The following is a 15,470-nucleotide window of genomic DNA, read 5'->3' as shown; positions in this document are numbered from 1 at the left end:
CACACATCTCAGGAGGGATTTTGTTCCACTCCTCTTTGCAGATCTTCTCCAAGTCATTAAGATTTCGAGGCTGACTTTTGGCAACTCGAACCTTCAGCTCCCTCCACAGATTTTCTATGGAATTAAGGTCTGGAGACTGGCTAGGCCACTCCAGGACCTTAATGTGCTTCTTCTTGAGCCACTCCTTTGTTGCCTTGGCCGTGTGTTTTGGGTCATTGTCATGCTGGAATATCCATCCACACGACCCATTTTCAATGCCCTGGCTGAGGGAAGGAGGTTCTCACCCAAGATTTGACGGTACATGGCCCCGTCCATCGTCCCTTTGATGCGGTGAAGTTGCCCTGTCCCCTTAGCAGAAAAACACCCCCAAAGCATAATGTTTCCACCTCCATGTTTGACGGTGGGGATGGTGTTCTTGGGGTCATAGGCAGCATTCCTCCTCCTCCAAACACGGCGAGTTGAGTTGATGCCAAAGAGCTCCATTTTGGTCTCATCTGACCACAACACTTTCACCCAGTTCTCCTCTGAATCATTCAGATGTTCATTGGCAAACTTCAGACGGGCATGTATATGTGCTTTCTTGAGAAGGGGGACCTTGCGGGCGCTGCAGGATTTCAGTCCTTCACGGCGTAGTGTGTTAACAATTGTTTTCTTGGTGACTATGGTCCCAGCTGCCTTGAGATCATTGACAAGATCCTCCCGTGTAGTTCTGGGCTGATTCCTCACCGTTCTCATGATCATTGCAACGCCACGAGGTGAGATCTTGCATGGAGCCCCAGGCCGAGGGAGATTGACAGGTCTTTTGTGTTTCTTGAATTTGTGAATAATCGCACCAACTGTTGTCACCTTCTCACCAAGCTGCTTGGCAATGGTCTTGTAGCCCATTCCAGCCTTGTGTAGGTCTACAATCTTGTCCCTGACATCCTTGGAGAGCTCTTTGGTCTTGGCCATGGTGGAGAGTTTGGAATCTGATTGATTGATTGCTTCTGTGGACAGGTGTCTTTTATACAGATAACAAACTGAGATTAGGAGCACTCCCTTTAAGAGTGTGCTCCTAATCTCAGCTCGTTACCTGTATAAAAGACACCTGGGAGCCAGAAATCTTCCTGATTAAGAGGGGGTCAAATACTTATTTCCCTCATTAAAATGCAAATCAATTTATAACATTTTTGACATGCGTTTTTCTGGATATTTTTGTTTTTATTCTGTCTCTCACTGTTCAAATAAACCTACCATTAAAATTATAGACTGATAATTTCTTTGTCAGTGGGAAAACGTACAAAATCAGCAGGGGATCAAATACTTTTTTCCCTCACTGTATAGGCTATAGTAGCCTTATATAATCTATCCAACATCGAGCTGTGAAAGCGCGTCCTGTTTCATCATTAGCAGAACAGTCATATGGTGTATTTTGTAAGGATGTATCGGCGTTAACAGATGCCATTAGAATATGGGCTTCTCCTGATTCTGTCTGGTGGGTCATCATTCTCCCGAGTCTCCAGCCTATAGCTTATTGCAATTTGGAACATTTAAATCAACAGACAAAATGCTTTCATCATGGCCACAAATGTCTCTGGCCCAGCCATTATTGGAATCCTGGCGCTGCTAATCTCTGCAGCTGTTGCTGCTGAAAGAGAGTCGTAGTAGGCTAAAAGGTGCACAGACACGCACAGTTTTTTTTTTTCTTAACACAAAACAGCAAGCCCGAAACCCACCCGGCCCGAATCAGCCCCATCGGGATCAGAACGAGAACTCTAGAAACAGAAACTAATCTGCCCATAATGCATCAGCATCAAGTTGTTCATATCACAGTGCTGCATGCTAAATCCCTCTTCTTCTGTGTGCGTGTGTGCGTGCGTGCGCGCGTGTGTGTGTGTGTGTGTGTGTGCGTGTGCGTAGCTGAAAGGAATGAGTGGGTGTCAGTTCTGCAGGACTTCACTTGGGGCCGCCAGGAGGGCAGCAGGGAGATTACCTCTCTGACCCCTGGTTCGCCCCTGACCCCTGAACAGCAGGGCTACCTGGAGCTGAGGGGCCTGCGCTCCAAACTCTATACGGTCGTCTCCGGAGACAAGGTCTTCCTCTACAAGAACATGGAGGTGTGTGTGTGTGTGTGTGTGTGTGTTTTCAAATACAAATATGTACATACTCCATGCATTTTAACCCTAGTCTGTTTGGCCCTAGGGCTATTTGAAACAATGGGTGTTTCTCAATATGAATACTACCATGCTCCACACGCTCATGCTCCGAATGTATTCTCCGACCACGTTTTCTTGACTGTGTTCTTGTGAGGACGAGAGTGTGGAGAATGCATAAAACATTACATTTGAGAAGCACTCGCTCTCCCCCTACTGTATTACCTCCCGCTGCACCTCCCCATTCACTGAACCTTCTTCCAGCCAGGACAATGGCAACAAAGCAAACGTTTTACTTCATAATTATCAGCTAGAATGAGTGAATGTGAATCGTAATAATCTAGCTAGCCAGCTAGTTAAACAGGCAAAAATGACCTAAAACGAATATTATGCAAGATTGATGTCAATTCTTCGTGGGTAGCTAGCTAACGATTCTTAGTGGCTATCTGGATAGCTAACAGTACTAGTAGCTAGCCAGTTAGCCCTATTGACTTATTATGGGCTTGCGATCTACGGTACATAGACAGGTAAACATGCCAAAATTAACAAAGCATTTATTTAATAACGTATCAAGATATAATATTGCAGTCAGGCAACATATGAGATGTGAATGGGCAACATTTTATTCCGAAGTAGGAGTGTATTTTCTCTCACTTCAGCTCAAATAATGTCCGCCATTGATTAAAAAAATATAATTGTCATTTTTTACGTGGTTGCGTCATATTTTTTTGCATACTTTCCGTTGAAGCTTGCATCGATGCATGCTTCAAAATATGTACAAACTGAGTATGCATTCGAGAAGTGCCCTCCGTGCTCCATTTCGCATACTTTGATTTGGACTCATAAGTATTCAGACCTTTTCCACATTTTGTTACGTTACAGCCTTATTCTAAAATGTATTAAATTGTTTTTTTCCCTCATCAATCTACACACAATACCCCATAATGACAAAGCAAAAACAGGTTTTTAGACATTTTAGCAAATGTATAAAAAATACAAAACTGAAATATCACATTTACATAAGTAGTCAGACCTTTTACTCAGTACTTTGTTGAAGCACTTTTGGCAGCGATTACAGCCTTGAGTCTTCTTGGGTAAGACACTACAAGCTTGGCACACCTGTATTTGGCGAGTTTCTCCCATTCTTCTCTGCAGATCCTCTCAAGCTCTGTCAGGTTGGATGGGGAGCGTTGCTGCACAGCTATTTTCAGGTCTCTCCGGAGATGTTCGATCGGGTTCAAGTCCGGGCTCTGGCTGGGCCACTTAAGGACATTCAGAGACTTGTCCCGAAACCACTCCTGCGTTGTCTTGGCTGTGTGCTTAGGGTCGTTGTCCTGTTGAAAGGTGAACCTTCGCCCCAGTCAGAGGTCCTGAGCGCTCTGGAGCAGGTTTTCATCAAGGATCTTTCTGTACTTTGCGCCATTCATCTTTCCCTCGATCCTGACTAGTCTCCCAGTCCCTGCTGCTGAAAAACATCCCCACAGCCTGATGCTGCCACCACCATGCTTCACCGTAGGGATGGTGACGCTTGGCATTCAGGCCATAGTGTTCAATCTTGGTTTCATCAGACCAGAGAATCTTGTTTCTCATGGTCTGAGAGTCTTTAGGTGCCTTTTTGGCAAACTCCAAGCAGGCTTTCGTGCCTTTTACTGAGGAGTGTCTTCCATCTGGCTGGGTTTATCACTATGGCCTGAATGCCATAGTGATAAACCACTCACTGGGTTTATGTGTGTGTGATGAAATGGGCATCTGACCTGTCTTCGGATCAAATTCTACAGTTATCTTATTAGTGACTGAAACCAGGCTGAACCCTTTTTCTCTCCTTGAGCGTTTTCCTGATTAAATTACAGCGTGACGGGGTGGGACAGAGGGGTTAGGCTTGGTTATGTTTGAGAGATTGATTGTGGACCTACCATGTCCACAGTCAATCTCCAGGTCAAGCCAGGGTGAGCCAGGGTTGAACAAAGTTGAAACTGAACAGTATTATTTTTACATGACAGGGCTGTTATTTGTACATGACAAAGCTTTATTGGTCACACCATCATTGTTTCCAAACTGAATACATAGAAGGAGGAGAAGTCAAATTTCGCACACTATCATAAATTAAGGAAGTGGGCAGAGCTGTCAAGAGGTGAAAACTGGAGATGGTGGTGGAACCAAAGAGGGAGGGGTTAAGCTAAAATGTATGTAAAATGATATACAGTGGGGAAAAAAAGTATTTAGTCAGCCACCAATTGTGCAAGTTCTCCCACTTAAAAAGATGAGAGAGGCCTGTAATTTTCATCATAGGTACACGTCAACTATGACCGACAAAATGAGAAAAAAAAAATCCAGAAAATCACATTGTAGGATTTTTAATGAATTTGCAAATTATGGTGGAAAATAAGTATTTGGTCAATAACAAAAGTTTCTCAATACTTTGTTATATACCCTTTGTTGGCAATGACACAGGTCAAACGTTTTCTGTAAGTCTTCACAAGGTTTTCACACACTGTTGCTGGTATTTTGGCCCATTCCTCCATGCAGATCTCCTCTAGAGCAGTGATGTTTTGGGGCTGTCGCTGGGCAACACGGACTTTCAACTCCCTCCAAAGATTTTCTATGGGGTTGAGATCTGGAGACTGGCTAGGCCTCTCCAGGACCTTGAAATGCTTCTTACGAAGCCACTCCTTCGTTGCCCGAGCGGTGTGTTTGGGATCATTGTCATGCTGAAAGACCCAGCCACGTTTCATCTTCAATGCCCTTGCTGATGGAAGGAGGTTTTCACTAAAAATCTCACGATACATGGCCCCATTCATTCTTTCCTTTACACGGATCAGTCGTCCTGGTCCCTTTGCAGAAAAACAGCCCCAAAGCATGATGTTTCCACCCCCATGCTTCACAGTAGGTATGGTGTTCTTTGGATGCAACTCAGCATTCTCTGTCCTCCAAACACGACGAGTTGAGTTTTTACCAAAAAGTTCTATTTTGGTTTCATCTGACCATATGACATTCTCCCAATCCTCTTCTGGATCATCCAAATGCACTCTAGCAAACTTCACACGGGCCTGGACATGTACTGACTTAAGCAGGGGGACACGTCTGGCACTGCAGAATTTGAGTCCCTGGCGGCGTAGTGTGTTACTGATGGTAGGATTTGTTACTTTGGTCCCAGCTCTCTGCAGGTCATTCACTAGGTCCCCCCGTGTGGTTCTGGGATTTTTGCTCACCGTTCTTGTGATCATTTTGACCCCACGGGGTGAGATCTTGCGTGGAGCCCCAGATCGAGGGAGATTATCAGTGGTCTTGTATGTCTTCCATTTCCTAATAATTGCTCCCACAGTTGATTTCTTCAAACCAAGCTGCTTACCTATTGCAGATTCAGTCTTCCCAGCCTGGTGCAGGTCTACAATTTTGTTTCTGGTGTCCTTTGACAGCTCTTTGGTCTTGGCCATAGTGGAGTTCGGAGTGTGACTGTTTGAGGTTGTGGACATGTGTCTTTTATACTGATAACAAGTTCAAACAGGTGCCATTAATACAGGTAACGAGTGGAGGACAGAGGAGCCTCTTAAAGAAGAAGTTACAGGTCTGTGAGAGCCAGAAATCTTGCTTGTTTGTAGGTGACCAAATACTTATTTTCCACCATAATTTGCTAATAAATTCATTACAAATCCTACAATGTGATTTTCTGGATTTTCTTTTCTCATTTTGTCTGTCATAGTTGACGTGTACCTATGATGAAAATTACAGGCCTCTCTCATCTTTTTAAGTGGGAGAACTTGCACAATTGGTGGCTGACTAAATAAAAATTTTCCCCACTGTAGATAGGCTAGAAATGTTTTAGCAGTTTTTTTTGTGGAGGTTGCATTCAATTGCCAATCCCTGTTGCACACAACAAGCTTAGATTCCCCCTGGCACAAGCGGATTTATGGCCGAATTAAGAAGAAATCGTCAACCCTGTTACGGTCAACCCTGTTACGGTCAACCCTGTTACTTTATTTAGCACTTGATTGACACTTATTATAGTAAAACATTTTATGTGAGATGGGAAGACGTGTTTGTTATGAATTTGAACATGTGCTCTTTATGACAATGTTAAAATGAGATGAAATCCAACATTTTTTTTAAACCAAGTTACACATCTCCAAAGGCACCGAATTGATGGAACAACCTATTTATTGGAAGTTATTATAAAATACTTTAAAATACTTAAAATAAAACTTGCTGATTTGACCACATTATTTAGAAAATACTCAAATGCACAGAAAATAAGTATCTATGGCTGCATTTAGACAGGCAGCCCAATTCTGATATTTGTTTCACTAATTGGTCTTTTGACCAATCAGATCAGCTCCGAAAAAGATCTTATGTGAAAATATCCGATGTGATTGGTCAAAAGACCAATTATTGGAAAAAAGATCAGAATTGGGCTGCCTGTATAAACGCAGCCTAAAAAACAAATACTTAAATATGCATGTATTTTAACCCAGCTCTGATCTTAACGAGAGCTGATCTAATTGGTTGTTTTAGTGGGTGATATCAGCTGTGTGATGTGTGTGTTCTGCTTCCAGGACTACCGCCTTGGCATCGGCATCACGTCTATCGACATGAACGTAGGAAACGTTAAAGTCACTGACCGCCGCAGCTTTGATCTGACCACACCCTACCGCATCTTCAGGTTTACACACACACACACGCACACGCACACATTCAGAAACACAAACAGCAAGGTTAGAGAGAGAGTGGTCAGCTTGACCGGATGAGTGTTTCTGTGTGTGTGGTTCTGTGTGTGTGTGTGTGGTTCTGCGTGTGTGTGATTCTGTGTGTGTGGTTCTGTGTATGTGTGTGTGGTTCTATGTGTGTGTGTGGTTCTGTGTGTGACTGAAGTGTGTGTGACTGAATAGAAGAGGAAGGACTAAACCGAGGGTCTGCGTCAAGCTGTTCAGAGGCCACATCTGTCTGTGTGTGTGTGTCTGTGTGTGTGTGTCTGTGTGTGTGTGTCTGTGTGTGTGTCTGTAGAACAAGAGGGTGTGTGAGAGAGGTCGGACATTTCTCAGTGTTCAGAGACCTCTAAACCTTTCACATGTCCAGCCAAAAAGTCTCACAGATCTCTCCATTCAAATCAAATCAAATCACATTTTATTGGCCACATGCGCCGAATACAACAGGTGCAGACATTACAGTGAAATGCTTACTTACAGCTCTTAACCAACAGTGCATTTATTTTAAATAAAAGAGTAAAATAAAACAACAACAAAAAAAGTGTTGAGAAAAAAAGAGCAGAAGTAAAATAAAATAACATTAGGTAGGCTATATATATATACAGGGGGGGTACCGGTACAGAGTCAATGTGCGGGGGGCACCGGCTAGTTGAGGTAGTTGAAGTAATATGTACATGTGGGTAGAGTTAAAGTGACTATGCATAAATAATTAACAGAGTAGCAGCAGCGTAAAAATATGGGGTGGGGGGGCAGTGCAAATAGTCCGGGTAGCCATGATTAGCTGTTCAGGAGTCTTATGGCTTGGCGGTAGAAGCTGTTGAGAAGTATTTTGGACCTAGACTTGGCACTCCGGTACCGCTTGCCGTGCGGTAGCAGAGAGATCAGTCTATGACTAGGGTGGCTGGAGTCTTTGACAATTTTGAGGGCCTTCCTCTGACACCGCCTGGTATAGAGGTCCTGGATGGCAGGAAGCTTGGCCCCAGTGATGTACTGGGCCGTACGCACTACCCTCTGTAGTGCCTTGCGGTCGGAGGCCAAGCAGTTGCCATACCAGGCGGTGACGCAACCAGTCAGGATGCTCTCGATGGTGCAGCTGTATAATTTTTTGAGGATCTGAGGACCCATGCCAAATATTTTCAGTCTCCTGAGGGGGAATAGGCTTTGTCATGCCCTCTTCACGACTGTCTTGGTGTGTTTGGACCATGATAGTTCGTTGGTGATGTGGACACCAAGGAACTTGAAGCTCTCAACCTGTTCCACTACAGCCCCGTCGATGAGAATGGGGGCGTGCTCAGTCCTCTTTTTTTTTCCTGTAGTCCACAATCATCTCCTTTGTCTTGGTCACGTTGAGGGAGAGGTTGTTATCCTGGCACCACACTGCCAGGTCTCTGACCTCCTCCCTATAGGCTGTCTCATCGTTGTCGGTGATCAGGCCTACCACTGTTGTGTCGTCGGCAAACTTAATGATGGTGTTGGAGTCGTGCCTGGCCATGCAGTCATGGGTGAACAGGGAGTACAGGAGGGGACTGAGCACGCACCCCTGAGGGGCCCCCGTGTTGAGGATCAGTGTGGCAGATGTGTTGTTACCTACCCTTACCACCTGGGGGCGGCCCGTCAGGAAGTCCAGGATCCAGTTCCAGAGGGAGGTGTTTAGTCCCAGGATCCTTAGCTTAGTGATGAGCTTTGAGGGCACTATGGTGTTGAATGCTGAGCTGTAGTCAATGAATAGCATTCTCACGTAGGTGTTCCTCTTGTCCAGGTGGGAAAGGGCAGGGTGGAGTGCAATAGCGATTGCATCATCTGTGGATCTGTTGGGACGGTATGCAAATTGGAGTGGGTCTAGGGTTTCTGGGATAATGGTGTTGATGTGAGCCATGACCAGCCTTTCAAAGCATTTCATGGCTACAGACGTCAGTGCTACGGGTCGGTAGTCATTTAGGCAGGTTATCTTAGTGTCCTTGGGCACGGGGACTATGGTGGTCTGCTTGAAACATGTTGGTATTACAGACTCATGTCAACATTTGTTTGATTTGTGTGTGTGTGTGTGTGTGTAGTTTTCTAGCGGATTCGGAACAACATAAGGAGCAGTGGGTAGAAGCGATGCGTGACGCGATTGGAGAGGCTCTGTCCAATAGCGAGGTGGCTAATCGAATCTGGGTGGAGCCTAGCAACGGTTGCTGTGCCGACTGTGGCGCCACCAAACCTGAGTGGGCTGCCATCAACCTGTGTGTGGTGGTCTGCAAACGCTGTGCAGGTGTGTGTGTGTTTATTATCAGACAGTTGTAGAATTTCAGATCCACTGACCTTTGGTTGGACCTATTTGTCTATTATACACAGAATGCAGTCATAGAATTATGTCTATTTTGCATGTTTGTGTGTCTGTGTATGTGTTGTAGGAGAGCATCGGGGTTTGGGCCCCAGCATCTCTAAGGTACGCAGTCTGAAGATGGACAGGAAGGTGTGGACAGAGGAGCTTATACAGGTATATACACACACACACACACACACACATATATACACACACACACATATACACACACACACACACTCACAGAGACAGACAGACATCCAGACAGACACACAGAGATACACACACACACAGTGTTTTGGTGTCCCTATCTATCCCCCCCTCCCCTATCCCTCACCTGTCCCCCAGGTGTTCCTGTTGCTAGGTAACAAGCGTCTGAACGGGTTCTGGGCGGCAAACGTCCCTCTCAGCGAGTTGCTGAGTCCGACCAGCTGCAGCGAAGACCGCCGACGATTCATCAGCTCCAAATACAGACAGGGCAAATACCGCAAATACCACCCCCTCTACGGCAACCAGAGAGAGCTCAACAACGTAAGATCAACCTTTATATAACCCTGATCTGACCTCCAACCTAACCTATACCCCTCCAGTATCTACAGTATACCCCTCCAGTATCTACAGTATACCCCTCCAGTATCTACAGTATACCCCTTCAGTATCCATACCCCTCCAGTATCTACAGTATACCCCTCCAGTATCTACAGTATACCCCTCCAGTATCTACAGTATACCCCTTCAGTATCCATACCCCTCCAGTATCTACAGTATACCCCTCCAGTATCTACAGTATACCCCTCCAGTATCTACAGTATACCCCTTCAGTATCCATACCCCTCCAGTATCTACAGTATACCCCTCCAGTATCTACAGTATACCCCTCCAGTATCTACAGTATACCCCTCCAGTATCTACAGTATACCCCTTCAGTATCCATACCCCTCCAGTATCTACAGTATACCCCTCCAGTATCCATACCCCTCCAGTATCTACAGTATACCCCTTCAGTATCCATACCCCTCCAGTATCTACAGTATACCCCTCCAGTATCTACAGTATACCCCTCCAGTATCTACAGTATACCCCTTCAGTATCCATACCCCTCCAGTATCTACAGTATACCCCTTCAGTATCCATACCCCTCCAGTATCTACAGTATACCCCTTCAGTATCCATACCCCTCCAGTATCTACAGTATACCCCTTCAGTATCCATACCCCTCCAGTATCTACAGTATACCCCTTCAGTATCCATACCCCTCCAGTATCTACAGTATACCCCTCCAGTATCTACAGTATACCCCTTCAGTATCCATACCCCTCCAGTATCTACAGTATACCCCTTCAGTATCCATACCCCTCCAGTATCTACAGTATACCCCTCCAGTATCTACAGTATACCCCTCCAGTATCTACAGTATACCCCTTCAGTATCCATACCCCTCCAGTATCCATACCCCTCCAGTATCTACAGTATACCCCTCCAGTATCTACAGTATACCCCTCCAGTATCTACAGTATACCCCTCCAGTATCTACAGTATACCCCTTCAGTATCCACACTCCTCCAGTATCTACAGTATACCCCTCCAGTATCTACAGTATACCCCTCCAGTATCTACAGTATACCCCTCCAGTATCCATACCCCTCCAGGATCTACAGTATACCCCTCCAGTATCTACAGTATACCCCTCTTGTGTCCATACCCCTCCAGTGTCCATACCCCTCCATTGTCCAGACCCCTCCAGTATCCCTCTCTCTCGCCCCCTCTCTTCGATTAAGTGCGTGTGTTTCTGTGTAGTGAATGCCTCAGTTTTACAGCTCTTAGCTGGGTCAGTCAATAGCCTCTTAACCCAGTTACCAGAAGCAATGCCAACTGCACACAGCTCTCTCTCTCTCTGTCTGTCTGTCTCTGTCTCTGTCTCTGTCTCTGTCTCTGTCTCTGTCTCTGTCTGTCTCTGTCTGTCTCTGTCTGTCTCTGTCTGTCTCTGTCTGTCTCTGTCTGTCTGTCTGTGTCTGTCTGTCTGTCTGTCTGTCTGTCTGTCTGTGAATCACATTCAGCACATGACTTTGAGTAATTCCATTTTCCTCCTTCAGGGATTTAGTTCACCAGATGTTCACTCCCAGTGTGTGTGTGTGTTAGTCGTGTATGCACCGTTTTCGCTCTACTCCTGATTGTTGGACCAGGATGAAACAGCATAGGGAGAAACACACACACACTCTCAAATCAAATCAAATGTTTATTTGCCACATGCACCAACTACAACAGGTGTGGACCTTACAGTGAAATGCCTACTTACAAGCCCTTAAACAACACTGCAGTGTTAAGTAAAAAGTAGATAAGTAAAAAATAAAAATAGCAAATAATTAAAGAGTAGCAGTAAAATAAAATAACAGTATCGAGGCTACAGTGAGGGAAAAAAGTATTTGATCCCCTGCTGACTTTGTACGTTTTCCCACTGACAAAGAAATGATCAGTTTATAATTTTAATGGTAGGTTTATTTGAACAGTGAGAGACAGAATAACAACAATCAAATCGAGAAAGACGCATGTCAAAAATGTTATAAATTGATTGCATTTTAATGAGGGAAATAAGTATTTGACCCCCTCTCAATCAGAAAGATTTCTGGCTCCCAGGTGTCTTTTATTCAGGTAACGAGCTGAGATTTGGAGCACACTCTTAAAGGGAGTGCTCCTAATCTCAGTTTGTTATCAGGTATAAAAGACACCTGTCCACAGAAGCAATCAATCAATCAGATTCCAAACTCTCCACCATGGCCAAGACCAAAGAGCTCTCCAAGGATGTCAGGGACAAGATTGTAGACCTAGACAAGGCTGGAATGGGCTACAAGACCATCGCCAAGCAGCTTGGTGAGAAGGTGACAACAGTTGGTGTGATTATTCGCAAATGGAAGAAACACAAAATAACTGTCAATCTCCCTCGGCCTGGGGCTCCATGCAAGATCTCACCTTGTGGAATTGCAATGATCATGAGAACGGTGAGGAATCAGCCCAGAACTACACGGGAGGATCTTGTCAATGATCTCAAGGCAGCTGGGACCATAGTCACCAAGAAAAAAATTGGTAACACACTACGCCGTGAAGGACTGAAATCCTGCAGCGCCCGCAAGGTCCCCCGCTCAAGAAAGCACATATACAGGGCCGTCTGAAGTTTGCCAATGAACATCTGAATGATTCAGAGGAGAACTGGGTGAAAGTGTTGTGGTCAGATGAGACCAAAATCGAGCTCTTTGGCATCAACTCAACTCGCCGTTTTTGGAGGAGGAGGAATGTTGCCTATGACCCCAAGAACACCATCCCCACCGTCAAACATGGAGGTGGAAACATTATGCTTTGGGGGTGTTTTTCTGCTAAGGGGACAGGACAACTTCACTGCATCAAAGGGACGATGGCCGGGGCCATGTACCGTCAAATCTTGGGTGAGAACCTCCTTCCCTCAGCCAGGGCATTGAAAATAGGTTGTGGATGGGTATTCCAGCATGACAATGACCCAAAACACACGGCCAAGGCAACAAAGGAGTGGCTCAAGAAGAAGCACATTAAGGTCCTGGAGTGGCCTAGCCAGTCTCCAGACCTTAATCCCATAGAAAATCTGTGGAGGGAGCTGAAGGTTCGAGTTGCGAAACGTCAGCCTCGAAACCTTAATGACTTGGAGAAGATATGCAAAGAGAAGTGGAACAAAATCCCTCCTGAGATGTGTGCAAACCTGGTGACCAACTACAAGAAACGTCTGACCTCTGTGATTGCCAACAAGGGTTTTGCCACCAAGTACTAAGTCTTGTTTTGCAGAGGGGTCAAATACTTATTTCCCTCATTAAAATGCAAATCAATGTATAACATTTTTGACATGCGTTTTTCTGGATTTATTTTTTGTTATTCTGTCTCTCACTGTTCAAATAAACCTACCATTAAAATTATAGACTGATCATGTCTTTGTCAGTGGGCAAACGTACAAAATCAGCAGGGGATCAAATACTTTTTTCCCTCACTGTATATACAGGGGGTACCGGTACAGAGTCAATGTGCGGGGGCACTGGTTAGTCAAGGTAATTGAGGTAATATGTACATGTGGGTAGAGTTAAAGTGACTATGCATAGATAATAAACAGAGTAGCAGCAGCGTAAAAGAGGGGGTGGGGGGAACAATGCAAATAGTCTGGGTAGCCATGATTAGCTGTTCAGGAGTCTTATGGCTTGGGGGTAGAAGCTGTTAAGAAGCCTTTTGGACCTAGACTTGGCGCTCCGGTACTGCTTGCCATGCGGTAGCAGAGAGAACAGTCTATGACTAGGGTGGCTGGAGTCTTTGACAATTTTTAGGGCCTTCCTCTGACACCGCCTGGTATAGAGGTCCTGGATGGCAGGAAGCTTGGCCCCAGTGATGTACTGGGCCGTACGCACTACCCTCTGTAGTGCCTTGCGGTCGTAGACCGAACAGTTGCCATACCAGGCGGTGATGCAACCAGTCAGGATGCTCTCGATGGTGCAGCTGTATAACTTTTTGAGGATCTGATGACCCATGCCAAATCTTTTCAGTCTCCTGAGGGGGAATAGGCTTTGTCGTGCCATTTTCACGACTGTCTTGGTGTGTTTGGACCATGATAGTTTGTTGGTGATGTGGACACCAAGGAACTTGAAGCTCTCAACCGGTTCCACTACAGCCCTGTCGATGAGAATGGGGGCGTGCTCAGTCCTCTTTTTTTTCCTGTAGGGAGAGGTTGTTATCCTGGCACCACACGGCCAGGTCTCTGACCTCCTCCCTATAGAGGACTGAGCACGCACCCCTGAGGGGCCCCCGTGTTGAGGATCAGTGTTGCAGATGTGTTGTTACTTACCCTTACCACCTGGGGGCGGCCCGTCAGGAAGTCCAGGATCCAGTTGCAGAGGGAGGTTTTGGTCCCAGGGTCCTTAGCTTAGTGATGAGCTTTGAGGGCACTATGGTGTTGAATGCTGAGCTGTAGTCAATGAATAGCATTCTCACGTAGGGGTTCCTTTTGTCCAGGTGGGAAAGGGCAGTGTGGAGTGCAATAGAGATTGCATCATGTGTGGACCTGTTGGGGCGGTATGCAAATTGGAGTGGGACTATGGTGGTCTGCTTGAAACATGTTTGTATTACAGACTCAGTCAGGGACATGTTGAAAATGTCAGTGAAGACACATGCCAGTTGGTCAGCGCATGCTCGGTGTACACGTCTGGCCCTGTGGCCTTGTGAATGTTGACCTGCTTAAAAGACTCACATCGGCTATGGAGAGCGTGATCACATCGTCATCCGGAACAGCTGATGCTCTCATGCATGTTTCCGTGTTGCTTGCCTCGAAGCGAGCATAGAAGTGATTTAGCTTGTCTGGTAGGCTTGTCACTGGGCAGCTCATGGCAGTGCTTCCCTTTTGTAGTCTGTAATAGTTTGCAAGCCCTGCCACATCTCACTCTCTCTTCATGCGTTGGACTAAATGAATCCTTTGTTCTCCTGCTCCCCCCTCTTATCTCCCTCTCTTCATCAACCTCGCTTTCTCTCTTTCTCTCCCTCGCTTTCTCTCTTTCTCTCCCTCACTTTCCCTGCTCCATTCCCTCTTATCTGGACAGTTTCTCTCCGTGCTCTCCCTGGGCCTCAGCCCACCTCAGCATGTATTGGTGTGTGTCGGAGCTCATGCTGCTTTGTTTATCTAACTGTGGCTGGGCTCCACCCCTCCCTCTGACATCATCATGGTCTTTCTACAGGAATGTGTTCTAATTCCGCCTTCTCCAGAGTTGCTCCCCTCTCCTCCCCTTCTCTCTCTCTCTCTCTCTCTGTCTCATTGTTTGGGTCAGATCAGTGGAGCTGGGTAAAGTTTTTCTGTCTGTCCCCCCTCCTCTCTCTCTTTCCTTCTGTGGTGTAGTTGAAGTGTAGCTTTGTGAGGAGTGCTCTTGGAGGGTCTTCACTTGGAACTATTCAGTTTGACACACACATACACACACACACACACACACACACACACACACACACACATACACACACACACACCGGTGACAGTCAAGAGGACTACACTGTCAGCTCGTGGGTGAGTATACTACTGAAGTAGCTATGTGTGCCAGTATAACTGTGTGCTCTGTGTCTGTTTTAGTTTTTTAGATAAGTGTTAGTTTGTGCGTCATTAGTATAAAATGTGAGAGGGGCTGTGTGTTTGAGGGTTGTATTTATTTGAGCGTGTTTCTGAGAGTTGTATTTGTGTTGAAGTGTGTAAATACAGTATGTGAGTTGGATGATTGAAATGGACTTTGCCTCACAGCCTTACACTTCCTCTATGCTCAGCTGGAAGGAGACATGTTGGAATGGTGT

At 45.7% G+C, this 15,470-nt stretch overlaps 1 protein-coding gene across 2 annotated transcripts in view; it reads left to right on the top strand.

Moving 5' to 3' along the window:
• LOC311116197 (arf-GAP with Rho-GAP domain, ANK repeat and PH domain-containing protein 1-like) overlaps positions 1-15,470 on the top strand; it is an 89,856-nt gene that overhangs the window by 44,244 nt on the left and 30,142 nt on the right. For both annotated transcript variants that reach the window (XM_084191320.1, XM_084191319.1), the window contains 5 exons: positions 1,900-2,096; positions 6,683-6,789; positions 8,887-9,086; positions 9,229-9,314; positions 9,489-9,671. In XM_084191320.1, the coding sequence (XP_084047446.1) occupies positions 1,900-2,096; positions 6,683-6,789; positions 8,887-9,086; positions 9,229-9,314; positions 9,489-9,671 (773 nt within the window). The remainder of the gene's footprint in view (positions 1-1,899; positions 2,097-6,682; positions 6,790-8,886; positions 9,087-9,228; positions 9,315-9,488; positions 9,672-15,470) is intronic.

The sequence above is a fragment of the Coregonus lavaretus genome, assembly GCF_964263955.1.
Source record: "Coregonus lavaretus genome assembly, contig: HAP1_SCAFFOLD_1737, whole genome shotgun sequence".
Lineage (NCBI taxonomy): Eukaryota > Metazoa > Chordata > Actinopteri > Salmoniformes > Salmonidae > Coregonus > Coregonus lavaretus.
This window is presented reverse-complemented; position numbering and strand designations above follow the sequence as displayed.